Here is a 27,331-nt window from a genome sequence, read left to right on the forward strand (position 1 = left end):
TGGTTGTGTACCCTTTTTACGCTTTCGTTAAACAATAAAAAAAATTGTATTGATATTACTTAGATTAAAGATGAGTTCCCAGAAAAGTATTTATCGGGTGGTTATTTCTAATAAAAGTATGGCAATTTCTGTATATATGGAAAGTAGAGATATCCAATCTTACTAGAAAAATACTGGATTCCCCGAAAAAGACCCATGGAGCGTATACAGGACAAAAATGTAAGGGTTCCCCTAATCAACAGCCCGACGATTAGGAACTTCTGCACGCATGATGTCAAAGGTCACAAGCGAACATTGAGCGCTTGATGTACAAGTTGATAAATTTTATGAAGAGTTAGACGTACAATACTTTCTGAGATAAAAATGACGGAAAAGGACGCGGGTAGTGGATAATCCGAGAATTTAATTAGGATTCGATATTTGTAATAAATAGTAAGCGATTAAAGACAACATCGTCGTATGTATGCAATGAATTCTCCTCTGACTCCCAAGACGTGACGTAAACATGGCCTGGTTTGATCGAATTTTAATAGCAAGGCATTCCTTCGCAATTACAATGTTTGAGAAGGATTTGAAGTATAATTATGACAAATTAATAAGTTTGAATATGTTTTTGGTCCATATATACCATTAGATCACCCATTTTGTACGCGGGAACCCATCTTTAATAAAGAAAATTAAAGTAGCAAAGTCTTCGAGATTGAAAACACGAATTTTTTGTCAATTTAAATCAACATTGGTTTTGTTGTCGTATATTGAAAATATGTGCTTATGATATCCAATATTTAAGACATAATAAACATTTTACCATTGGTACACGAATCGTGTACCATAATGCGTTTCAGCGTCATTTGTAATAAGGGACTCGAAAAACGAGGCTAGACATATACCACACGTCAAATCAATCGGTGAGGCTATATTCTTATCTGGAGAGCATGCGCAATAAATACTATTGTTGTAGACTGGACTAACCAGACACCAGATATTGCCATTCGATTGACACTTCTGCCGTATTTCGCCGAGCATAACAGATTTGAAATTAGAGTAAAAACGAAAACGATTGAATGTAAATCAGTTTATATACATTCATATTACATTATTATATACGTTGCGACCCATTTGTGTCAATTTCAAGGTCCCAAATATTAGCGATTTAGCTCCTTTAAAATACCAATAAAATAATGAATTTAAACCCGCATACATGATTGCTCTTTTTGCTCAAAAAATGTTTCTATAGTTGACACATGATGTGGGAATATATTGTCCTACCTGCATTTGATATTCTTTTCACCAAACTTGATGGGATTGTTCGACTAGTCATAAGAATGAATCCTGTAGAGTCGATTTTATGCGGAATTATCGCCCCGACAACCAGATTATGTTCACCGTTCAAAATGACTTGCGAAAATCATAATTATTAAACAACATAAGTTTAAATGCTCGTTTTACACGAAGGTCTAGCATATTTTAGAATTTCCTTCTGAATAGACAACATGCACCTTCTATCGCCTTTCTTGACAAAAATGTTTTAGGTCTAGCGCATTTTCAGTTAAAATGTTTTTTCGTGCATTGAGAATTGTTGAACCTTTACAGACACATTTGAAATATAAATTTAACAGTGCCATAGGATACCGAATATCTATGTAACTATATTTTTGAAATGATATTCCTTTTAGCGATTCAGCTTTCGCAATATTCTAGTTTACAAGGGATTAAAAAATGCTTGAAGGGTACGGGGGTGGCCGAATGATTAGCTCGTTCACGTTGTATCATAAGGTCTGTCATTTATTCAACTGGCGTAGTTTCGATTCCCCGGAATTATACATGACAAGGACTAGGGTTCTCCGGGTCCTTCTGTTTCCTCCCACTACTAAAGACCCATACGCGGCAAGCGAATTATTGAAATAAAATTCAACCATGTGATAGTCCTGAAATGACCTAGTTAAACCCCATTTTTTGTTCTCTCAAAAGGCTTTAACATCGGGTTGGTGCAATGAATCCCTCCACCACCTGACAACTTACGGGACATAGAAATTCCAGGGCTAACGATTTAATTATCCGGTATCTAAATGACCTATAGAAGGCAGATGGACAATAGTAGAGTTAGTTTATATCTCACCCCGCCCTAGTGGCGTACCAGACATGTATGCAAATAGTTACAAAGACTAAGTGGGTTATTAATTCTATGGATCAGTACATAAACCTGATAACACACATAAATTTGAAACTGGCAAAACGACATTAAATGTTTAAAAAATGAAATGGGTTTAACGCCCTACTTTGCTGCACCAACCGGGTTAATGAAGAGACGGCCATTAACCACCCAGTCGAGTTCCAACTGACAACGATTCCCTTACGTACAAAGTTTGACAATGTAAATACCTGTCATTATCGCATTATCGCACTTTAAGATAAACCGAAACAGATAGAGATATACTTCAGATAGCAATGGTAAAACCAGACCAGTTAACACCTGACTATATTCAGTGTATAAAACACTATTTATTTGGGGGAAAAAACATAATTGGCAAAATGAATATGATGTGTATTATAAGACTAAGTTAGATAATCTTCTGATGTTGAAGTAAGCAGAGAGAAATTTACATTAGATAACACCAGTGAATAATAAACGTTGCTGCATTTTTAGAATTATGTTCTTAACTATTATTTCAGTTTCTAATTAATATTCGATACATGTCTGTGGCCACATATGGGCGTGTTACGCCATCGCCACTGTCCGTCAACAATTGGCTGGTTAACTCGACTGTGTTTGAATTCAGGAGAGGACGAACCCTATCGATATTCAACGTTCTGCGACCTTCTATTCTTGAGTTATCCCACGTTTCCGAAAACCTTTTTAACACCATAGAGTCCATAGTTTTCAATGGATTTTTGTGTTTTCCAAATTTGCTGTTTATCATTGGGATGATGAATGGACGAATCCTATCGATATTCAGCGTTCCGGGACCCTCTTTTATGGGGTTATTCTCCGTTATCCTGAAAACCTTGGTAACCCGATAGCGACCTTACTTTTAAAGGATTACTTTTTTCTTTCGACATTCCGCATTCCGCGACCTGCTTATCCAGCGTTATATCCCCTTTTCCTAAAATAAAAAACCTTGTAAACGCTATAGAGAATAGTTTTTAACATATTTTTCAAATTTGGTGTTAAGTCATTAAGGTCAAGAGAAAACGAACTCTATCGGTATAGGACACGCATATAGTGCAAAAATTAATAATAGTCTTTATCTCCCGAAACCTCTTAACTACTTTAGCCTTCAGCATCAAAATCATGAATATTCACCAAAACCTGGCAGAAAGGGTATATTCAAACCCTCTTCTTTGATTCAACACCAAAACGTCATCAAAAACCGGAATGCAAAACGTGGGAAAAGAGAAAGGAGAGAAAGACTAAAACTGACTGTGGCATGTATTCTGGCAACTGTAAAAATGATGGCCCTTTTAGTATAGATTCTGCTTTATGTACAGCGGTGCATCTCAGATCCAAGAGTCTTTTGGTCAAAAATCTTTCTTGTCAAGGTAATATTTGAGTTCTGTGGAGGAAAAAAGTGAACAAGTTGCAAAATCCATAGAAAATACTCATAATTTGGATTTTTTTTATTTTTTTTTTATTTTCACAAATATAAATATTATTACCATGTCAAGTACAAATGTACAAAATTACATGTAGTATCTTTCAAAATGCCAGCGTAGGAATTAATAGTGAGCTGTGTCCATATTCATTGTTCTATATATAACCTTCTGTTACAGAGTTATGCCCACTTTTCCAAAAACCATTTGAACGCTATAGAGATTTTTTTTTTAATTTGTTTTGATGCATTGGGAACATGCGAGAGCCAATTGGTGTTTTTGTGACATTATTGCCACTTTAAATTGTACTACGTGCTAAATCAATTAGTTATGTTTTGACCTTTAAGGTGAATAAATAATTACGCGTGTACCTGGTATCGTACAATGTTGTGCTCTATCAGCAGTCCCTATAGTTTTATAAGTATAACACATTTTACGCTACAATCTTTACTACACAATGCAATACGTAAGCTTGTGCAATTTATATCCCAGCTGTGCAATGAACTATACGGTCAGTGTTTTGCCTACATATACTAGACATAAATTGTATACATAGAGTAGCCTATATATTATATCTCTCTATATATTTATAAATATATATATATATTATATGTTTATTACAGTTAGTGAAGTTATTGATATCGATTCTATAGTATATAATGTATATAAATAAAATATTTATATACTCTTGATATCCGTGGATACCTGTATTTAAGTGGAGAAGAACAGCAGGACGTTAAACCCCAAATTCATTTCAGTTCACGAATCTGAGAGAGAACGCGTCATTGAAATAGTAAAGACCAAGGATTAGGATATAACCCAATTATATACATGTATAGGTAAGTACATCTGCTCTTTAACCATGGGCTGGTCTTCTACTTCCAAAACACCTGTGGTATAAAATTACATAGAAGTATATTCGCATGAATACTGTGTAATACCTCGCTGGGCTTAGTATGTATATTTCATGTGGAATGATACTAAATGATGATATACAGGTGAATATTACATAAATATGATATGCTATTATCGTGTTTATTTTGATAAAAGCAACTGGTGATGCAATAAGTGACGTCTTCACAAAAAGTTAGAGCTTGTGTCAGTGTAAGAGTTAAGATGAGCCCCTTTGTCGGATGTTGAGGTTAGCGAGGATTACACATTGAAAGATATATTAAAGTTTAAAATTGTAACCCATGGTCCTTTTCGTTAAATAATTTGTTCTATTTGCATCTAAGTAGATTGATTGTAAGGGGGTCATTAAATGATTCGATGAGATAAGCACTTAAAATATAGTTTTTATTTAAATGTTTACCTCAAAACGTAACACTAACTCAATGACTCCGAGAGTAGTTTCACGCTATTGTTTACATAATCTCAGTTCATGGAAGTTTTCACATATTTTAAAATGGACCCCAATAGCGCATTTTTGGCGCAAGATAGTGCAACTGGAGATGACGTGCCACAAAATTAACAGTTAACACTTGGTGGAGGTCAAAAATATATGTGTAAAGTGATATGTGTAAAGTGATATAAAGTGATAATTTTCACAATATGTTGCTATTTTTCGTCTAAAATTATTTAGAATTAAAAGCCTTACATGATATATACGAACACGCATACTTTGGGGTTAAATGGGGTCAATTATGCAGAAATATGTAAATAAATTATCGAATTGGAAGCCATTTTTGAATTTCTTTTTTGTGACTAGTGTTATTTGGGGATCAAAACACTAGGATTAACACTCGAGTTACCTTACATTAAAAATTTAGTCTAACACGGCTTTTGACATCATCCAGTATCTAGTCAAAACAACTTTAGTTTATCATTTGGTAATGTTCTTTCAAAGGCTACATACTACAATACGAGGTAGGGAATATTGCCCGGACAGTGTTGTTTCTGCCTACATTCCTTTAGGTGCACGTCAATCTGTACGTGAGTGGCCCTCTGTTTTGGGTTTCATCCGAACATTTTGGCACATATTTTGTGTCCGCCCCACCTTACAAGTGAGAACCGGGCTTGAAATATCCCGAAGGTGATAAAAAAAAGCATAGCAAATAGCAACGATCATTAACCATGCATTATGCAAGAGCTAAATCTGCCTATTGCAGGTCTTCCTTTAGGCCTGAAATGTTATCTAAATTATTAAATAGACATTAATTAACTTATCCAGACCATAATAATCAGCTCTGGATATCATCGCTAGCCTGCTATATTTACTGGATTTAAATCCAATCTGCTGCACAACGCTCATTGATGATTAAATCCAAAAATGGATAATCGAGACTATGTTTTATTGTACCGACTTTAGTAATGGTAATGATGATCGAGGCTAGGCCTAAAATTCAAAACCAAATATCTCGGTTGAGAGGGGAGCAATTTGACTGAAATTTTTAGTATAATTCTATTTACGTTATCTATTTGTTAACTACTATAGTGAGAATTTCCAGCTCTTTATCTAACCTCCCATGATTCCCCTTTAAGCTGTGTGGATGTCATGTGACAATATATTATACATGTCCAACACAGTGATTCAGAAAGTGTGGTACTGGCTCAGTAATCAGGAGGTTCCGGTTTCAATTGCTCTCGATAATGTTCCTCGGAATTTTACAGTCTGGTTTCCCCTTGTCAGTAATGCAGGATGGGTAGATTGGCAAAGAAAGCTGTTCAGTCGTTCGGATGGTACCGGTATCAGATGTTCCGTGGGTAGCATGTTAGAGTCCCCCTGGCAAATGGAAATTGAAATAAGAGTAGGTCGTAGTGTCGTATTACATTTATAGAAAGATGTTACGTTCATCTACAGCATATAGATGTCTTTACCACTCATAACCTTAACAGGACGATTCCATGATAATCTTAAGGGGAGTCACTGTGTTTATTTGCTTCTAACTACGTATAGGCAGTAAGTGTTAAAACTTTGATCCATACTGGTTAGGCCTAATTAGGTTAAATTAGTTATTGCGACAATGAAACCGTACATCATATTTCGACTTTCTGCCAAAATTAATACTCTATTTTATAACAGATTCATATTATTAATTATGCTAATTTTCTATTGAGTCTTTTTAATTCTAATTGCCCTTTAGAATTGATATAGTTCTATATTTCATTTTGCCCATATTCTGGCTGGGATATTTTATACATATATTATGCTGATCATCTCTTTCTAGAGCCGGCATTCTGGATCTGATGTATTTATGGTTGATCGAGTAAAGCCGATGCGTGCACAGGCATAGTAGTGTATGTTGTGATTTTTCCCCTGGTCAATTTATTTAAGCAACTAGAGCTCCGGATTGGTGGTTAACTCTTATTCTTTTAAGAAAGGTCACATTGATAATCACAATAATCTGCGCTCTCGATGATACCAACTAGATCTCGGCGCGAGTCCTGGTTCCGTATTCAAAAGATATCTTAAGTCTAAGATAGTCACTTAACTACTAGATTTCACTTAAATATACGTAACTTCCTGTAAGTTAAGGGTAAGTGGTATTCAAAGGCAGTATTAAGTTTTAAATTTTCCCTTAAGCTGCCTTAATTTTTACGAGTTTAGTCTTTTAGCGGTTTCAAAGGCCAGTTTAAGTGAGAAAAATCCATTTAACTTTAAGTGACCTATGGGAGGTACCTTAAAGTTAAAGATACATTATGGGAGATTAGATAAAGAGCTGACAGTACTCACTGTAATAGTTAAAAACTAGATACTGTAAAGGGAATTTGCTGAAATTTCAGTTAAATTGATCCACTATGAACTGAAATTTTAGCGATTGAATTTTCGGCCTAGCCTCGATCATCATTACTGAAGTCGGTAGGATAAAAACATAGTCTCGATTATCCATTTCATGATTTAATTATGAATGGAAGCCGAACAGCAAATAATAACTTAATCCAATAAACATCGCAGCTTAGCGATGCCATCGAGGTTTGATTATGGTCTGGATAAGTTAATTAATGTCTAATTAATAATTTAGATAACATTTCAGGCCTAAAGAAAGACATGCAATAGGCAGATTTAGCTCTTGCATAATATATGTTTAAGTGAGATTATAACCGGAGTACACAATGTAGTAGCAGGCCCGTAATGGCGATTTTAAAAGTTAGGGCATTGAGAATGAAACAAAGAAAATGTGGCTGAGCGTTGCTGGCCGCAAACATTTTTTTCATTATCAGCTTTGATTTTGTAGAGCCATGATAGTGTATAAGGTTACTACCACCGAAATGGTCATGGTGTTTTCCCCGACCATCTATCATTTTCGTATTGCTTAATCATTCACGTTTTCCACGACTGTCATATAATAAAGTTTGGTGACATTGTAGATTTCAGCAAATATTAATATGGCCGCGAGAAGCAAGGCACGGTTTATATTTTGCAATTCATCCCCATATAATATTTGAATTAAGTTTTGATTGCTACATGTTCTTGTCTTCGTTTGTATAAATTTACAAATATGATGATTACTGCTGACCGAAGCGTGTCACCAGTGATTTACAATTAATTTCTTATGTTACCTATTGCGTTTTAATCGGTAGTATTCATTCGGGAATACAAAAAAGTGCCATGTGCATCTTTTGTACACGCAATGTACCGCCATGGCCAGGCCTTGGGGATTCTAAAGTGTAGGAACTGACACAATTTCTATGAATTTCTCAAATGATAGATTGAAAAACAACACCGAATGATTTGTTCAGTCTAACTTTAAAGCCAAAAGCCCCGCGTATTGCTAATTATGTTGGGGTTTTTTTTTATTCGTTATACATTGTTAAAATAATAAAGTTTACAATATCCTTCATTATACTACCACTATTCGATAACTGCTATTGAAATTTATTGTTTTTGAAAAACATCTAAAGAAACATCTGTTCCGGCGACTGATGCGTATTATCACAATTTATCATAAATTATAGTCATACTATTTTTATTCGTTACAATAATATTTCGACAAACATTTTCCTAGTAATGACAACTAAGATTTTAAAGGACAATATTGGTGTCAATTATTATCACATATGTGATAGAACTGGTTAAACACATTTCAGATATAGTATTAACACAGAGATCATTGCTACGATAGATGCGTTATGAAGCGTTCAAGACAGGGAAGGGACGAACGCAAAAGGAAAACACGAGTTATTCATAACACGAGTTATTCATAACTAACTGAAGTGACGAGTGATAACAGATTCACAGGCGAATTTCCGCTCACTAATAATTCCTTAGAAGACCAAAAGTTGTTATATGAGACTGTGGGAGGATATCTGACAATTCAAAAAAATAATTGACTCTCACTAGATAAGAGAAAACAAGAAAAAGTCCGTGCATTACCATGTTTTTTATAAAGTATAGAATGAATAGAAACAAGGGAATGTACGGGCTACTTATATTTTTCTCGTTTTCACTTATCTAGTGGCATTCAATTACTTTTAGCAATGATCTATGTATTAAAATTATATTTGGAACGTATTTAACCAGTTCTATCACATACATGAATATGGCTGACACCAATAGTGTCCTTTAATAGAGTATGCGGTGCTTTTTGGCTAGTTCCATATTTTAAGTCTGCAGTTAAGTTTTCACATATGTAAATTAGAGCCTTTGAATACCGATTTAAGGTAAGACACTTGGTTAAGTAGAAAAATTAAGTATGTTTACTTAACTTTAAGAAAACCTTTGAATACGGACCCTGGTCTTTTATATCACTGATATCTCGGGGGTTGGATGGCTCAATAGTTAGCACATGCGCGCTGCATCATAAAGTCTATCATTGAGTCAACTGGCGTAGTTTCGTTCCATTGGTAAAGACCCCTAGGCGCAAACGAATTATTGAAATAAAATTGAACCATATGTTAGTCCCGAAATGACCTAGTTTGTGTCGAGTGGAAGTTAAACCCCATTTCTCTCAATACTATATACCTGAAAACACCGGAAAGCAACCGGAAAACTACCGGAAAACACACCAAATACCGGAAACATCCTAAATAGATAACCCAGACCCTGGTCCTCTGTTTGCGGGGAGTTAGGGTTAGGGTTAGGTTTTTCCGGTGTTTTCCAGAGGACCAGCGGTGGTTTAGGGTTAGGTTTTTCCGGTGTTTTCCAGAGGACCAGACTCTGAGTTACCTATATTAGGGTGTTTTCCGGTATTTGGTGTGTTTTCCGGTATTTAGTGTTTTTCCGGTGTTTCCGGTATTCAGTAAAACATGGTGTTTTCCGGTAGTTTTCCGTTTTTTTCCGGTGCTTTTCGGTGTTTTTCGGTATATAGTATAGCCTTCATAAAGAATTGTCCAAATGTGGACTATGTAAACAAGAACAACCCGCCTAGAATCTAGATGGTATTTTATTTAATCTATCTGTTTGTGACTTGCGTCTACAAACAAGTTTATTGTGAAATAAGAATCATAATTTGAAAACTGGTTCATTACGATTTAAAATCACAGACTATTTTAACCCTACTCTGCGATATCACTTCTGTGGAAGCAGACATTAAAGCACCAGGTAGAACAGTGGGCGTCGCCATCATGGGTGCTGCTGCAACCCACTTTAATGAGTCCAAAATATGTTTTTCTATCAAAATGAGGTTTTGAACAAATAACTTTTTTTCGTACAGTAATTAGATATGTTCAGTCAATTATCGTTAAAATAATTGAGAACCCTTCCAACCATAAAAGGGCCAGTACGCCTTTACTCATATGTATATTTCTGGGACACTGTAATAAAATTTTAACAGGTATGTACATAACACACGGGAGTTTACGTTAAATGTATACCTATTGTTATACTTGGCATCAGATCAACAGTAGAATAGTTAGTGTAAGCCAACATCATGATTGACACCACCCCTGAACTCTCCAATTTATGATAACAAGAGGTAGACGTGATAACAAATAAAACATAAAGCATAAAATAGAATTTTTGATGGCCATGTTTTATTTCACTTATTACGTCATGCACCGATAACCGTTAAGATAATCATTCTTTATGAAAGATATATATTCGGTCATGTGATTGCAGAATATCATGCGCTATATTTCCAGAATAGGTTCTAGACTAGAACTATTAGGAGCAAGGGGTCGAGTCCCGTGTACCCGTTGGCTTGTGTGTACAGTTAGAATGAGATATAAGAGTAGGTCTTAGCGCCTCTGTCCGTACAAAATTTCCGCCCATAGAAGTGAAATGAAATGGGGTTTAACGTCCCACTGTTCTGCTCCTAAACTGGGCTAATGAAGACGGGCTGGTGTAGAAAAATAGGACTTTACATAGCGTGCATATTTTGGATCGTTTCCGTTCTTTCCACATTGAATCAGTGCTTCTACTGAAATTATTTGAGGAATTGTAGATCATTTGTCGTTATCTCCAATGAGTGCTTGTACTGTTTAGCAGCGGAAAAATAATGTACAAAGAAATGTAAATTATAAAATTCTTGTTTCTGTGGTGAATCCAAACAAGCCAACAGTGAGGCTGATGTTCACCCCGAAATCCCAAAATAAATAGATGACACATATTAATTAATCGCGCATTTTTTTTTCAAAAGTATCGGGCAATCAAACTACACACTAAGTTCCATCACTCTCTATCAGATAGAATCAAGATTATCTTGTCCAAAAGCATCGACCAATGAAATTGATTAGCTTTAGCTTGAAATGTTAATCATTGAAATCAGTCAAGACATTCACCTAATGAACATCTGCATCAGGTTTAAACATTCTACCTCAATTATAAGCAGAGTTTTTATGTTCCAAAATCTTTACCAATCAAATTGTTTATCGCTCCTTAGCCCAGACAGAAAATTCGCAAAATCGAACTTAGTCAAGGTTATGATATAATGAATCTATATTCAGAGTTTCATCGCTTTCACTTCATTATAACCAAAGTTATCGTGCCCCTAAAGCATCAGCCAATCAGATTGCTTATCTCTGCCTACCGAAAGCAGACAATGTTCATCATCGAACTCCATCAAGGGATTCACCTAATGAATGTCTACACCAAGTTTGAACATTCTACCCCAAGTAGAAGGAGAGTTATTGTGTTCCAAAGTCTCGACCGATCCAATTGCTTATCGCTCTGCTTACTCTTTCAGCAAAAAATGTTCATTATTGAACTTAGACAAGGTATTGATGTAATAAAGCTATACACCGAGTGTCCCCACTCTCACTTAATTAGAACTAAAGTTATCGTGCCCCAAAGCATCAACCAATCAAATTGCTTATCTCTGCAGAAAATGCTCATCTTCGAACTCCATCAAGGTATTGACCTAATAAACACCTACACCAAGTTTGCACATTCTAGCTCAATTAGAAAGAGAGTTATTGTGTCCCAAAAAGTGTGACGGACGGACGGACAGACAAACGGACAGACGGACGAACCCATTTTTATAGTCCCCTGCTTTCTTCGAAAGGCGGGGGACAATAATTAAAGGGGAATTATGGGAGATTAGATAAAGAACTGGCAGTTCTCACTATAATAGTTAAAAGCTAGATAATGTAAAGGGAATTTGCTGAAAATGTCAGTCTAATTGATCCACACTGAACCAAGCTTTTTTATTTTAGGCCTTGCCTCCATCATCATTACTGAAGTCGGTACGATAGTCTCGATTATCCGAGTTTTGGATTAAATCAGTAATGAGCGTTGAGCAGCAAATCGTATTCAAATCCAGTAAAATATCGCAGGCTAGCAATGACATCGAGGGTTGATTATGGTCTGGATAAGTTAATTAATGTCTAATTAATAATTTAGATAACATTTCAAGCCTAAAAAAAGACCTCCAATAGGCAGATTTAGTTCTTGCATAATGTATGTTTAAGTTAATAAATGTCTGGTTTACCGTAAAAACAAGAAGATGAAATAGCAATCAGCTCAACTCATTACTCATAACACCTCTAAAGTTGGAAAATTCGACTGCATAATACTTCAAACGTGAGCCCAACCTCTCTTCCAAGTGTTGGAGGGAGGGGGTGTCACTATTAGTGTGGCGCTCATTTGTCCTACAGGGATTGGCTGTGGCATTCTAATTACTGTGGGATTGGAAAATTCGACTGTACTATACTTCAAACGTGAGCACAACCTCTCTTCCAAGTGTCTGGAGAGAGGGTGTGTCACTATCAGTGTGGGGCACATTGGTCCTACGGGGATGGGTTGTGGCATTCTTAATATAACTGTGGGATTCCCCAATCTGAATTTATTTGGTTTACATTTTATCTGATTTGTCTTGGCACATTTCATTTGATCCAATGTTTTATAGAAATATACAATTCTGAATCTTCAGCATAAAATTACTAATCGAATTATCTTTGAGACTAAATTAGGTTCTTTCGGAACTGAACATATGACAGTCTTTATTTCAATAATTTGCTTCCTCTCATCGATTATTTTATTTTATAGTGGGTGTATTACATGATCAACATTGTTCTGTCTGACAAACTCTTAATAGCAAATGAAACAAATTCTTCCTGGTCTTCAGTACGTATTTAGCTAATTATAACTAATAGTAATTGATCATAAATGATTAATAATAATCTATTTATAAAGCGCTGAATATCCAACCAACTGGTTGCTCAAGAGCGCTATCTACACAAGATATCTTTAAAGGGACAATAAAACTCTTGCTGGATTGACAGCTCCAGAAAATAACAAAAAATAGCCTTATTCTAAGTACTAGATGTGTTAGTGTCCTACCTGTTGTGTAAATTATCCATTAAATCCTATTTTACTTGTCTAGAGGGTTCAAAAATATTTTTAAATCCAAGTCACATTTGAAAAGCTTTACGTCAGGCTTTTCAAATCATTTAGTTGAATTTTTCCAATTTTTTAAATTAGGTGTGTTAAGATGAAATTTGTATCATCAATTAATTGGAATATTGTAAAATAGTACAATTTGTTGACCAGAATAAAGATTGGGACATATTATTCAGTTACAACAAGAGTGGTATTGAGCCTTTAAAAGATGAAAAATAACCATGACACGATAAACATTTAAACACATTGAAGGAATGAACAGAATAAATGCCCGAACTGGTAAAATTACCATAAACAAAATAGTTATTGACACTAAGGGTAAATAGATTGAACGAGTTCAGTCTTAAGAGATTTCTCAAAAGATGTAATGTTTTTAGAGTCTTTAGTCTTTTTTGATAGCCTATTCCATAATGTTGGGCCACTATGGGCAAAAGTTATCTCGCCACTTTTAGTTTTCACTGCAGGACATATACGAGAAGGTTCTTATTCTATGAGCGAAGTGAACGCGAGAGTGTGTAGGGTGTAATGATTTCTTGAAGATATTTAGGAGAGTCCATATTATTCAGCGTATTATATGTAATAACATTTATCTTAAATATTATCCTTTCTCTAACCGGGAGCCAGTGTTGCTGTTTAAGCACAGGAGAAATATGTTCACGTGTTTTTGTTTCAATTACGATCCGAGCTGCTCGGTTTTGGAGCTTTTGTAGTTTGTTGATATACAAAGCAGGTAAATTGAACAGAAGAGAGTTACAGTAATCCAAGTTCAATAAAACAAAGTCATTAACCAATATTTTAGCAGTGTCGATGTCGATGTTATTTCTATTTTTGTACAGCCAGACACCATACCTGTGTCGTGTGTGTGTGTGTGTGAATAGCTTTTAACGTCCGCTTCCACAGAAGTGATATCACAGACACAACCTGTGTCGTACACATGGTGCTTTATGAAGCAAAGCTGGTGATAAATAAATCAAAATTCCAGTCCACCACCTCATTAGTGATCCAATGCCCAACTCAATTGACCACCGTGGTTCCTCATCTTGACCATAAGAGTAAACTCTCCGCGGTTTAACCAATATTTTCAATTGCAACTGTTGATTGTTGGAGCTCGCTTTATATTGACGTTACACGCTTGTTTCGTTCAACGTTTGCTGCACTTTGGATCACTTTATTTGGTGTTAGCACCATATGGGGTTAAATCGCTTTTTTCTTCTCTTATCTTCTCTTCCCTTCTTGTGGCAATTCGTTTGTGACCGGACTTTTGACAGCAACTTGACGAAGCTAGCTGAATTACATTTTGTTATTAATTACTCCGGGGCGTTAGCACCATTACGGGGTCCAATTCACTTATATGTTATATTCCCTACAATATGTGACAGCTTTGAGCCATTCATGGCTAAGTGGGTAAGACGCTAGCTCGCTAGCCTGGAGGTCGGGTGTTCGATCCCTGCGTTGGCCGAGAAAGTTCATCCAGATTTTCCGGCGTGGTTCTCCCTTGTCAGTGATGCAGGACGGAGGGGCTGACAAGGAAAGCTGTCTAGTCGTTCGGATGGGACGAAAAACCGAGGTCCCGTGTACACATTGGCGTGCACGTAAAAGATCCCTTGGCAGTTGGAATTCGATATAAGAGTAGGCCGTAGTGCCGCTGTCCGGGCAAAATTTCCCTCATAGCACACTGTATGGCGTATGCCCGTCTTCATTAGCCCAGTTTAGGAGCAGAACAGTAGGACGTTAAACTCCATTTCATTTCTTATATAATGAATTTCATTTCATTTCATTTCCATTCATGACCGCAACTTGACGAAGCTCGCTGGAAGCCACGTCGTCATTGTTCAATAGGGAATCGAACTTGCTAAAATTGATCTAAATCCACCATCATCGGATATAAGGACTGTGTCGCTGTAAATTATGTTACGTGCCTATGCAAAGATGGATACTGTGCCACGATTGGCGTGAGCAATGACAAATAAAATCCACGATAAGCATTTCGTGTCGTATTAAAAAGAGCTCTATTGATTTTATTATGTATCATTAGCTATAGTTGTCAGTCTAGAAATAGGCTTGGTGACTTTAACTTACTGACTTTTCTTGTGTGAAAAACATGTATGTCAGGGTACTCATAGAGTTTTAAGAAACGCAGCTATATCCTTAGTGTCCATTCACAGTATTTAAGAAAGACGACGATCGAAAAAGGTAAGGTTATGCTTTGTTCGTTATTCATCCTCAACACTGACAAAAACTGTTCGATTTATTATTCATTTATTAAATAGCACAGCATTACGATCAAGTTTTCGTCATTATTGTTGTAACGTCATTGCACTTAAAAAGCCAATTAGGTGATATTCAGATATCACATAATCTCATCACTGTAACTAAGACAAAATCTTTTTCTACGAGGAATTAAAAACTTTACACTATATACGAACACGGACGTGAATTTCTTTAATCATTCAGCTATTTCAGAATTGGACCATTTTATTAACAGAGATTATACGCTAACCATTTAATTTTAGTGCTAGTATATGGATTCTTTTAAACCTGATACCGCTTATTTGCTAAGCTCATTATAGGTAATAGTTTTCTATGTATTTTCTGTCGTACGATTGCTAACATTGGCATCAGAAACCGTGAAGTATTAGTTTTGGCCTATATGAACTTATATTACAAGATTAAACGTTTTTATACGCCCACGGGTATTTTGTCGTCGCCCCTGTCCGCCCAGACGTCCGCATTTGTGGACTCAATACATGTCACAATTTTTATCCGATTTTTATCCCATAGATCTCGGTTCCTTTCGATATTGGCATGCATCGGACCATAACTTCATGGATTATGGTCCTTGATTGTACGAAGCATTACGTTTGTAGCTTGTGGGCACTCTAGAAGTCACAATTTTTATCCGATTTTAATAAAACTTGTAAGTTTATAACTCAAAGATCTCAGTTCCTTTTGGTCCCTCTATAGGTCACAATTTTTATCTGATTTTAAAAACCGTTCAAGTATATCATCGTTACACCCTAATGACGGTTAAGTTCGAATTTCGTGAGAATGGGACCGAAATTGCATGAACAAATGACGCTCCTCGTTCGCAAATAGTGTAAAAGTATGTAATAGCAAGGTTGTGGACCTTTTAGGGGTCACAATTATTATCCGATTTTGATGAAACTTGAAATATATATTTATATCCCAAGGATCTCGGTTTCTGTCGATATTCGCGCATATCGGACACTTATTTCCTGGATTATGGCCCCTGGTTGTACGAACAATTGCTTTTAGCTTGTTCTCTGTTCATCTCTTGAAAAATGTGGGCGTATCTTGTTGGCAACCGATTGTCTGTCTTGTCATGTAGGCAGGTCCGTCTTAGCAGCTTTATAGACCAACGGGCAAAGCAGTGTATTGGGGCCCCTACCTACACAACCACTCACAGGAATGTTAATGTCCACTTGTAACACAAGAATAACAAATATTTATAGTATGGTATTTGTTTATTGACAGCAAGTTACAACATACATAGATTAGTAGGAGAAACCCGTGCTCGTGGGAGCCTCGGACAACTGCCCAGCGTGCCGATGTGTTACGAGTGTGGTATTTTTATTTCTCTACTTAATGCTAGATTCCCACTATCACGATTCGTGCTGCGATTGAAATCGTGGTTTTAATCGTGGTGTAATCGTGTTGATCATATATTGAGATAAGTCGTAGCAACCGTGTTGATATTATTGAAACGTATTCGAACGTATCTGCACGTACCAGATCGTGGACTCGATAGGGGCAATCCTATCGTAACGCATCGCACGAGAGTGAAAACCTAGTATTAAGTAAGAATGGATACAGACTTTGAAACCGATTTTTGAGACAATGACTATTTTCAATAATTAGTTTTAAAAACTGAACACTTATTCACCGTTTTGACCTCAACCATATTAGGGAAACGCAGGAGTGACGCTAGAGTTAGATTCAGTTCAATTAATCGGGCAACTAAAAGCTAAAAGAATGTTACAAATTTGGTTGACCTCAAAACAGCGAGTTAAACGTATTTAGGTAAATAATTAAAGGAACTAAACCTCTAACTCAGTATTATCCATAATATTCAAAATTAACAATACGAATAAGAATTCAATATTAGTCTATTTCAACCAATATTGATGTTGTTATCTTACCGTGAAAAAATGGGATCCTAATAACCAACATTTTTAAATCAGTATACGAGTCGTTTCGGCGCCATTCGTAATGGACAAAAAACATACCATTCAAGACAATGCGGAAGTAATTAGTAATGGTTGCTTCGCGAACAACAAAATAATAATTTTAATTTATTTATTTTATTTTTTTTCTTGAATGGACGAATCAGGTGTAAACGACTTGGGCGGGGGTGGGGGGGCGAATGGTTAACGTGTGCGTGTTAGATCACTAGGTATGTCATTGAGTAGTGTGGCATGGTTTGTCGATTCCCCGCTTGTACGTGGCAAGCAGTATGGTCGCCTGTCCAACCTCGTGGGTTTTCTCAGGGTCCCCCGGTTTCCTCCCACACCTAAAGAACCAAACTTTCCAGAGAATTATTGAAATAAAATTGAACCATATATTAATTATTAGTGCCGAAATAACCTAGTTTGTGTCGAGTGGACGTTGAACGATCTCTATCTATCTCTCTCTCCTGTACACGACTATCGTTCAGTGAACATAACCGATGAGAAGATACAATAGAAAACCTTAAAATTGAATACAAATCACTTTATATATATTCATATGACATTTTAAGGTTCCAACCATAGAGTTATACACCCTTTAAGTACAAAATTAAATTGTGACTATTTTTCTCACCTGAATCATGTAATTATCTAAATGTACTTATACGTAGATAGAACTAACTAATTATCGACTTTCAGTTTTAAAATTTAATATTTTTACCAAAGTGTAATCTTTTTTGCTAACGTGAACAGGGGCTCAGGTTAACTCTGTTACTGACACAAACTCTAACACTATTTGTTCTGACCTCACACAATGTATATTATATGTACGTAGGATATAACCAAACAGCGTTTATTGTAATTTTATTGTAATGTTCTCTTATATTTTAGAAGACTACAGTTATTTATTCTTGAGAATCATGTTTTGTTTTGTTTTAGAAGACTAAGCTAAACTCGTAATCTTTATTGTTGAGAATTATGTTCTGTTTTGTTTTACAAGACTAAGCTAAACTATAGTACTTTTTATTCTTGAGAGTGAAGTACTACCCAAATGTATTGTATCAAAAAGTTGAAATATTTAGATTAACTCTACTTATTGATTTAGCTGAAAATAAGTTTTATGTTATAACGTTTGTATATCTTTTAAAGAATGTTTAGCTTTACACGCATACTATACTTTTTTGCTTAATATTATACATAGCATGTGCAATGATATTCGATAAGCTGACCTTTGAAGGGATTAAAGCATTGATTACAATTGCCTCAATATATCCAAACATGTGTATCCATAAACAGAAAGCTTAAACGTAATGTATGTTATTTATGAAATTTTCTTTAGGTGAAATAGGTTAGCAAGTGCGTGACGAGAAATAACGACGAGAATTTCAAATTACAGTTTTATAAGACAGATACGGGTAGTAAGCATTATAAAGCCGATCAGTACGTTATTCATTGAATGTGGCAGTAGGCTGCTGCCGAACGAAGTTCAACGAACCCCAATGTAGGTATCATTGAAAATACCCTCGAGATGTCATTCTGTGGGCTTGTTTCTTTGCAAGGTGCGTGCATATCTCCGACACTACTGCACTGATCTTGACAAAACTTGCGTGTCATGTCTGAACTATGACTTAGTTCTGCACTTATATATGTCGTAACCTTTTTTTCTTTTTCCATATGGTGTTAAATTTCGAATCACATATGCCCTACTATTTATCTGAAAATTTATCTTCAGGCACACGTTTCAGGCTGTAATTGCATTTAATTATGGCGGTTAGAGGCAAAACACTTCTTCATGGTGCTAATTTGTAAAAAAAAACTATTTTACATTCTGGTCGTTGTGCCATTTTTGTGGTCCTTATTGGTTTATTGTCGGTCATTGGTGGGTTTAAAATATACGTGCTTCCTATGGATTTCACATGCATTCGGCAAGTTGATGTTACTAAGAATATTAGGATGGATATGTAGGGGTGTAGTAGAATGTGTCGCGGGGGAGGAGGGGTAGACAACAAAATATCAAATTTTAAATCCAGAAACATATCCAGCAACACAACAGCGACGTTGTTCAGTCAAAAAGCACAGAGCATTATATAGAGAGAATATTGTCTCAATGGGCATGTGAGTCTAAGCTTAGGAATGTATCTTTAAACTTACAGATTGGTTAACAAAATGGCGACCACGGAAGCAGTTTTCAAGACTCACTATGAATGGCTCTGTTGGCAGGGTTTGACGACCAAGTGCTGTAAGGCATATGCTTTTGAGCATCAATATATGGTCTATCTAGAAGTAAAGGGACGTTCCCAGAGTTGAACTTGACATGGAGTAGAGAGGATCGCCTGCCTAACGTCGTACCCTTTTGCCGCCCTCCCTCCTCCACACACACACCACATACAAGTGATAAGACCCAAGCGTGCAAGCGAATTATTGAAATAACGATATATCACATGCTATCCCAATATGTCCTAGTATGTGTTAAGGCAAGTCAACGTTATACCCATTTCAAAACAATATTAAGTGACAGCAAATCAATGTTGTATAAAGTAAGCGCTATTCACCATTGGTACATTTTGTTTTATAGGCATGATAATATATATAAATGGGTCGTATCAATCGTGTGTCAAATCAAAGTCAGCGAACCGTTCTCATGTACAATCGATATTGCTTATGTACTCTCTGACTAGTCATTAATAAATAAACTAACATTCTTACCGTTAATTCATCTTGTTTAAACGAGAACATTGATCTATATCTTTGTTCTGTAGACAAGGTTAAGTGCATCAAGATCTGTCCCGAAGTTCACAAAGCATTCTCTGATTTAAGTTAAGAATTTACTAAACTCTCAATCTCTGTTTATGAGAAATATCTTTGATCCAGAAACACAAAACTTTTCACATAGTTTCTTATTGGTATATTTGATACATTAAAACAACAAAAGTTTTATAAAGGGCTATATTTCAGTTGAAATAAGGCAAACAAATTTGAGTAAATTCTTATCTAAAGTCTGTGAATACTTTGTAAACTCGGGGCCTGATCCTATTATCTCTGAACCCTTCTCAAATCTTGAGCCAATAAAACTGATTTGAATATGAAGTTAACAACATAGATTCGACCTCAATGATGATTTTTCAAAAAATCTAAACTATATACATGTATATGTCATTTTCGATATCAAAGCTGGTATTAGTTCAGCTCTGAACGTAAGTCTCTCGCCTTCTACGTTCAGTGACGGGCCTATTGGCTCCTTGTCAAAACGTTTTGACACCCCGAAATGCATAAGGTCGCCAGCAAACGTGAACACAACGCGAGAAAATGTCCCCAATTACAAACTTGAAAAAAGTCGAGTTCTTACCGCGACCTGTGCGATTATACTGCGTTCTCATGGCGCGCTCGTCACGAACTCTCCGCGCTTATGGCGTTTCTATCGAGATCTGTTGGCTTGGCAACGGCGATCATCGGCGAATCGGGGCGCTCTAACCACACTCATGGAGTTGTCACCAGACGTCTTCTACGTGTATTACGACTGCACGTGCGTTTTTACCACGTTATCACGGCGACTATATAAGCTGGTCAGATTTTTGAAATTTCAAGATGACGACATACACACTGATGTATGAACTTTGAATCACCTGTTTTTATAGCAAGTGGTACACGAAAAGCATGGTCGCCATAGGAGCGTAATGCAAGCTTGGTAAACGCGCCATGGTCGTATTAAGAACTCCATAAACGCAGTGGGAACCCCATAAGATTGCCATAGGCGCACTGGGAGCCCCATGAGGACGTGGTGCCATCGCGCAATAGTGGGTAAATCATCGTAACAACGCCATGACAACACCCTAAGGACCCCGAACGCTTGGTGGGGTTGTGGCAAATGTTACAATTTTCGCAGCGTCTTTGCCACGTTTATTGAAATGTTACCACGCTTGTCTTGCGACCTTCGCAACCCCACTAGGTCCTCGATGGTTTCCAGGTCAGATCACAGAACCTTGGCGTTTGTTTGGAACATGCTCATTGGCGACCATGGAGACCACAGCATGATATCTGGCGTTTCCACCACGCTTTTACCACGCTTATGGCGATCTTAACGCGCTCTGGGGCCATTTTCCGTCGCCGAAGCAGCGAAGTAAGTGCACCTGTTTGACAGGGATATAAAGGTGAGAGAGAGAGCGAGAGAGAGAAAGAGAGAGGGGGGTTAGCGTCCACTAGGTCATTTCGGGACTAACATATGGATCTATTTTATTTCAGTGCTTCGCTTGCAGGGGTCTTTAGCAGTGGGAGGAAACAGGAGGACCCGGAGAAACCCCATGACGTTGGACAGGCGAGCTACTCCTTGTCACGTACAACCGGGAAATCGAAACCATCGCTGTTGACTCAATGACAGACCTTATGATACAACCCACACACGCTAACCATTCCCCACCACCACCCATTTTAGTTAGAAAATAAGATCCTGCTTATAGAAGACACAACACGCTATCAAAAATACTTAACCTGGGGAAAAAAATGGAATCTATGAAAAAAATAAAATTAAAAAGGTAGGCAAAGCAATAAATGACTGCAGATTCTAATTTTTTCAAAGATTCCAATTTTTTAATTCGTTTCGTCTTCGTATCGCCGACGTTCTTAAATTTGTGCGTTGATCACTATTTAAACTGCAATGGCCGCGCCCAAGCTACATGGCAGGATGAGACGTATTTTTAACAGCGTGTTGTGTCGCACATATTGACTCCAGAGAGGTAAGCAAGGTCTTATTTCCTCACTAAAATATTACTTTACATTGTACAGGCGTTCACGGGCTCTGACACGCGACCGTTTAGCAGTAAAAAGTTGCCAGTAAATTTACTGGGGTGGCTACAAGTTTCGACAAGACGCTAATAGGCCCGTTCCTGAACGCAGAGGGCGAGTGTAACAGACTTACGTTCAGAGCTGAACTACATATTAATAAACATTTACCTTATATCCCCCAATTACCTTTAACGGAATATTTAAACATTGATATGGTAATTAATTAATTTCATGTTTCAAGAAAATGTTGGAAGTTGAGATTCACTAGGTGTATAACGCAATGAAAATATAATTGGATTTTTAAGAAGCTACGAGGTAGTTAGACGTTGTGATTCTATATTAAAAACCGAACAACCGTTTTTTTATATAGAAAAAATCAATTGATCAATCTATTGTTAGCCGTTCTTTATTTGCCCAGTGAAGAAAACGCCATGCTTGCAGTTAACTAGGTCAGCAGTGTTTATCTAATGGTTTTTAATTGATTTTCTTCATATTATTTACTACTAATTCATAGCATATTTCTGTGTTACTATAAGTTATTATACACTCATTCACCCTTTAATCAGTTCTATGGCCACAGAATGTAGTAGGAAGATAAACATACCTATAGTTTTAAACCATGTGTCAACTTTTGAATTTTGAAAATGGTTGTTCATGTAATGATAAATTCCCTGGTTGTTTTTTTTATATCCTGCTAATATTATTAAGTTACCTGTATTTTTCTTATTTTATATAATTTTAAGATTGCGAAACAGAAAAAACCTATATAATCCCTCTCCCCAAAATTTTAACAAGAAATAAGACAAAAGAAATAAATCCATGGAATGGTGGAATCTTATATGACTGTCGATAGTTATGTTGACATTTATTACAACTGAAATGTCCACACTGTGAATCATTTTTAAAGGGATAGTCTAACTACGATGCTATTTCCCGTGGAGAAGAAAGTTGACGATGTAATCATACAACACCCAAATTACTGAAAGGTAGTTGAAGTTATTTCACCCTTAACGAGATCAAAGCTCATTCTCGCGAATGCATAGACAAAATCATGACGTTAATAATTATTTTGCGTAAGATTTACGTACAAATGGTTTACCATCATTTTGCGCACATTTTTAATGTTAATTTAACGTTAGCAATTTACTCTAAATTTACGTCAAGTTTACTGTGAATTGTCATAAATTTCGTTAATGCGTTGGATTATCGTCATTTTGGACGTTACTCTGTCGAAAAGTTTACGTTAAATTAAATACATTTCCAACGTACATCTAATGCTAAAATTACATAAATTATACGTATATAAAACGTTAATCTAACATCAAAACATACATTCTAATTTGAACATGTGCAGTTTATATCCACAGCAATCAATTTTATATACTCTGAAATGTTAATAATTTAGAACCAATTCTTCTTACTACATGTACATTGTTTAGAACATTTTTGCACGTTATATTCAAAATATATTCGCACAATTAGAGTAACTTAATTTTACACCGGCGTTAGTTAACCTTCTCGAAAACCACTAAAAATTGTACTACTCGCAAATTAAAAGTTAAAACATGTATAATTCTGCTATGTTTTGATATATTTTCCTAAATTTTGCATTCAATTTAAATATAATATTTTTACTAACCGCTAAAACCCCAAAGCACTTAAATGCATCTGTTTAGTCGTATTACAATTTCAAGAATTTTCAAAATCAAATGCCTACTAACATTAGTGTGGGTGATATTAAGACTTGCTTGCATCTTTGTAAATTAGAAACTAACAAAAGATATGACTGCATCTTTTGTTGGGGCCTTGTAAAACTATTCTGTGAAGGAAAGAGATCAGCACTATATCTCTCCAGAGTCCAATATTTTTAATTACGACATTTCTTTTGGTATATCAACTAAATACGAAAAGAGATTTGAAATCAAGCTCAAGCGAAAAAAAAAATCGATACTAACAAGATCATATCCAACACACTGACCCAGTAGCCGACAGAACTATATAGACTACATTGCAGCGTAAATGGGCCTACTTTCAAACAAAGACAGTAATATAAAGAAATATGAATCGATAACAGATCTACATACTTTAAATATATGTATATACGAACTTAATTGTATTTAATAAAGTTATAGTTTGTGTGTACGCTATTTCTGAATTCACGTTGATTGTATATTAATGTATATTAACAGGAAGAGGCTGAAAAGTTCTAAGCCTATCAGTGAAAGACCTGTGCAAAGTTCTAATCCTATCTAAGAAAGACCTGTACAAAGTTCTAATCCTATCTGTGAAAGACCTGTACAAAGACAATGGTTTCCATTTATTTGTCTACATAGTCCCCTTCGTGGTGTCCACACTCTTGCCAACGATGTTGCGAGACCTGAATGCCATTTCGGAAAAGAAAATTCTTCAGCCCCACCCCACCCCCAAAAAAAGTCGTTCACAACTGACATGACGTCATCATTAATAGGAAAATGATGACCGGATAGTTCCTTTTTCATTTTTGGAAACAGGTCTCATCCATGGTTGCAAATCTGGCCAAAACATTATCAAAACGGCGTAGATTGTCACCGGACGTCAAGAACCTGACACGTTTCTGATCGGCAGTCTGATCTTGCAGAAACTTTTTTCATTCCTAATTCGTTGCCCACAATCTTCGATCAGTCATCGCCATGTCATGAACCCGGTTAATGTTTTTTGAATGGTTGCTTTTGATGGTCTTATAGGACACGGGTCATCGTCAAGACTTTTTCCGCCGTGTTTAAAGGAATGGGCACCATACCCTAAAGTGGAGACTATGTCGGCATGTATCTGTGTTGGGGTTAGTCCTTTCAGTTGCAGGTACTTGATGACTGCCTTTTAGCCAGTTGTTTCCATTTCTGGTGATTTCAATGGGTAGGTTCACAACACTACGATTTCAGTTCTTATATTTATGATATATTATTAATTGGTTGTACTTGTTGGTGGCAATAGATCTGCCCCGTTCATGCTTAGAACTTTTCAACCAGCCCTCGTAAATACTGTATTTATGAATTACGATTACCACCAAAATACAATGAAGCTACAAAGCTTACACTAACTGTGTAATGTGTGTGTCATTAATTATTAAATGAAATTTATAGTGTATTACTACGGTATCTCTTTCGGCCTTGACGTGTTTTAAAATTTATCTCTTTGATAATAAGTATAAATATTAAAAAAAGTACATGCATATACATAAATAAGAAATTCAACACCAAATCAAAGATTTATATTGGCTTGAAAGCTCTCTAGCACATGATAAACCGACTGTTAAAAATATGTTTCATATGAAAACGGAGAACCAAATAGATACGTAACTGACTCTTGGTCCCGAGTTCAAATGTGTCATGTGTAACACACCTGGTACTGACGAGGAACGTCTCCATCTGTGCACACAGTGGAGTGCACTTTAAAAAAATGGACAGTTGGAATTCAAAGAGTGGATGAAAACACCACTATCACGACAAAATACTACTCGCTAACATTGTTCACGTTACCGCAGAAATACCATAGTATGTTAATCACTAAACGAGACTTGGAACTCCAGTCACATCCTATTCTGTTTTACTAGTCCCCTTTAATGCCTTATTGAAGAAATAACAAATTTAGCCAAAGAACTGACGCACGTTTTCAAGCGTATTCTCAAGAGTGTATTTAGTTCTTTCCGGGTATTTAAATTATACTACCAAGTTTACTGGGGTTTTTACGTCATATACATAATTCCGTGATCTCGAATCTTAGTCAGCAAATAAGAACGTGTTCTTCAACTTAGAGAGAATTTCAGGTCAAAGACCTCGTGCTGTCCTGATCTGAGACCAGACATGGTGTCCAAGGCGATTTGTGCTCCCAAGAGTTCGTTGGCACTTGACATTTCCAATGTAGAATGTTTCCGTGTAATGTCACGTCAGATAATTATATTAGTCTGTCGCGAGGACATTAATATAGACCTTTCACATGTGTTTTCATGGCGGTCATTATTAAAGAAGCAGTATATTCGATGGGTGTATGGACTTGATTTTTCTATTTAGGCCTATGTTGAGTTTGTGCATGTTTCTGTTATTGGATTATGCGTATATATTTCTCGTTTAATATGTAGAGACCGACTCTGGAGGATAGTTTAACGCATTGACCTATGTCACGGTAAAAATAACTGCACACTATATTGGTATATGCTTAAGGGGGCGGGGGTGCGAGTAGATCTGGGTAGTGCCATAACCAAATAATTTTAGATTCAGCCATTTCTTGGTCTATAACTTGTTTTTAATATTCCAAAGATCTTAATCTTTTAACCACAAAGGGCTCAATTTGTCCCAATTATTTGATAGCAATTTGGAAATGAAATGAAATGAAATGGGGTTTAACGTCCTACTCCGACTGGGTTAATGAAGACGGACATGCGCCATGCAGTGTGCTAGGCACTACGGCCTACTCTTATATCGAATTCCAACTGAAATGGGGATATTTTACGTGCACACCAATGTGTACACGCCTGAGTTTTTCGTCCCATTCGAACGACTAGACAACTGTCCTTGTCAGGCCCTCCGTCCTGCAACACTGACAAGGTGAAACCACGCCGGAAAATCTCGATGAACTTTCTCGGCCAACACCGGGAGCGAGTCAGCGTCTTACTCTTTTAGCCACTATGACTCTCAATAGCAATCTGAAACGAACCGTCTCTACGCGAGGTAAATATAATTTATAAGCCATGACTTCATTAATAGGCGATTTCTCTATTAAATGTCTGTTTTCCCCATGAGCCCCCCGCGTCAAAATCATGAATATTCTCCAAAAGCTGGTGGGAAATATAAATTCAAGTCTCGTCCTTCTTGTTGTAATTGATATTGTCACAAAAATATTTGTATGTAAGCTTAAAACATGTCCTTTTCTCTGCTAATAATGCATACGTCAGCAACTTTCTCGTTCGTCTTTAACGGTTGAAGAAACAATGTGACATCCTGATAGGTTTCTTCACTATACTTCGAACGCCTACTGACCATCTATTTTTGGTATAATAGGCTAACGTGTAATATATGGAAGA

General features: G+C 36.4%; 1 protein-coding gene across 5 annotated transcripts in view; it reads left to right on the top strand.

The window, feature by feature from the left end:
- The first annotated feature begins 4,033 nt into the window (after positions 1-4,033).
- The window catches only part of LOC126825832 (sulfotransferase 1B1), a 42,888-nt gene continuing 19,590 nt past the window's right edge, over positions 4,034-27,331 (top strand). The window contains exons 1-2 of one of the 5 annotated variants that reach the window (XM_050555546.2): positions 4,034-4,102; positions 4,215-4,430. Coding sequence is in view for 1 of the 5 variants with exons in the window: in XM_050555533.2 (XP_050411490.1) it covers positions 4,091-4,102 (12 nt within the window). In the remaining 4 variants the exon portion in view is untranslated. Of the gene's footprint in view, positions 4,103-4,214; positions 4,431-15,404; positions 15,503-22,150; positions 22,227-27,331 lie in introns of those variants that run through there. The other 4 variants (XM_050555566.2, XM_050555533.2, XM_050555584.2 and 1 more) reach the window with 4 other exon arrangements.

The sequence above is a fragment of the Patella vulgata genome, chromosome 1 (assembly GCF_932274485.2).
Source record: "Patella vulgata chromosome 1, xgPatVulg1.2, whole genome shotgun sequence".
Lineage (NCBI taxonomy): Eukaryota > Metazoa > Mollusca > Gastropoda > Patellidae > Patella > Patella vulgata.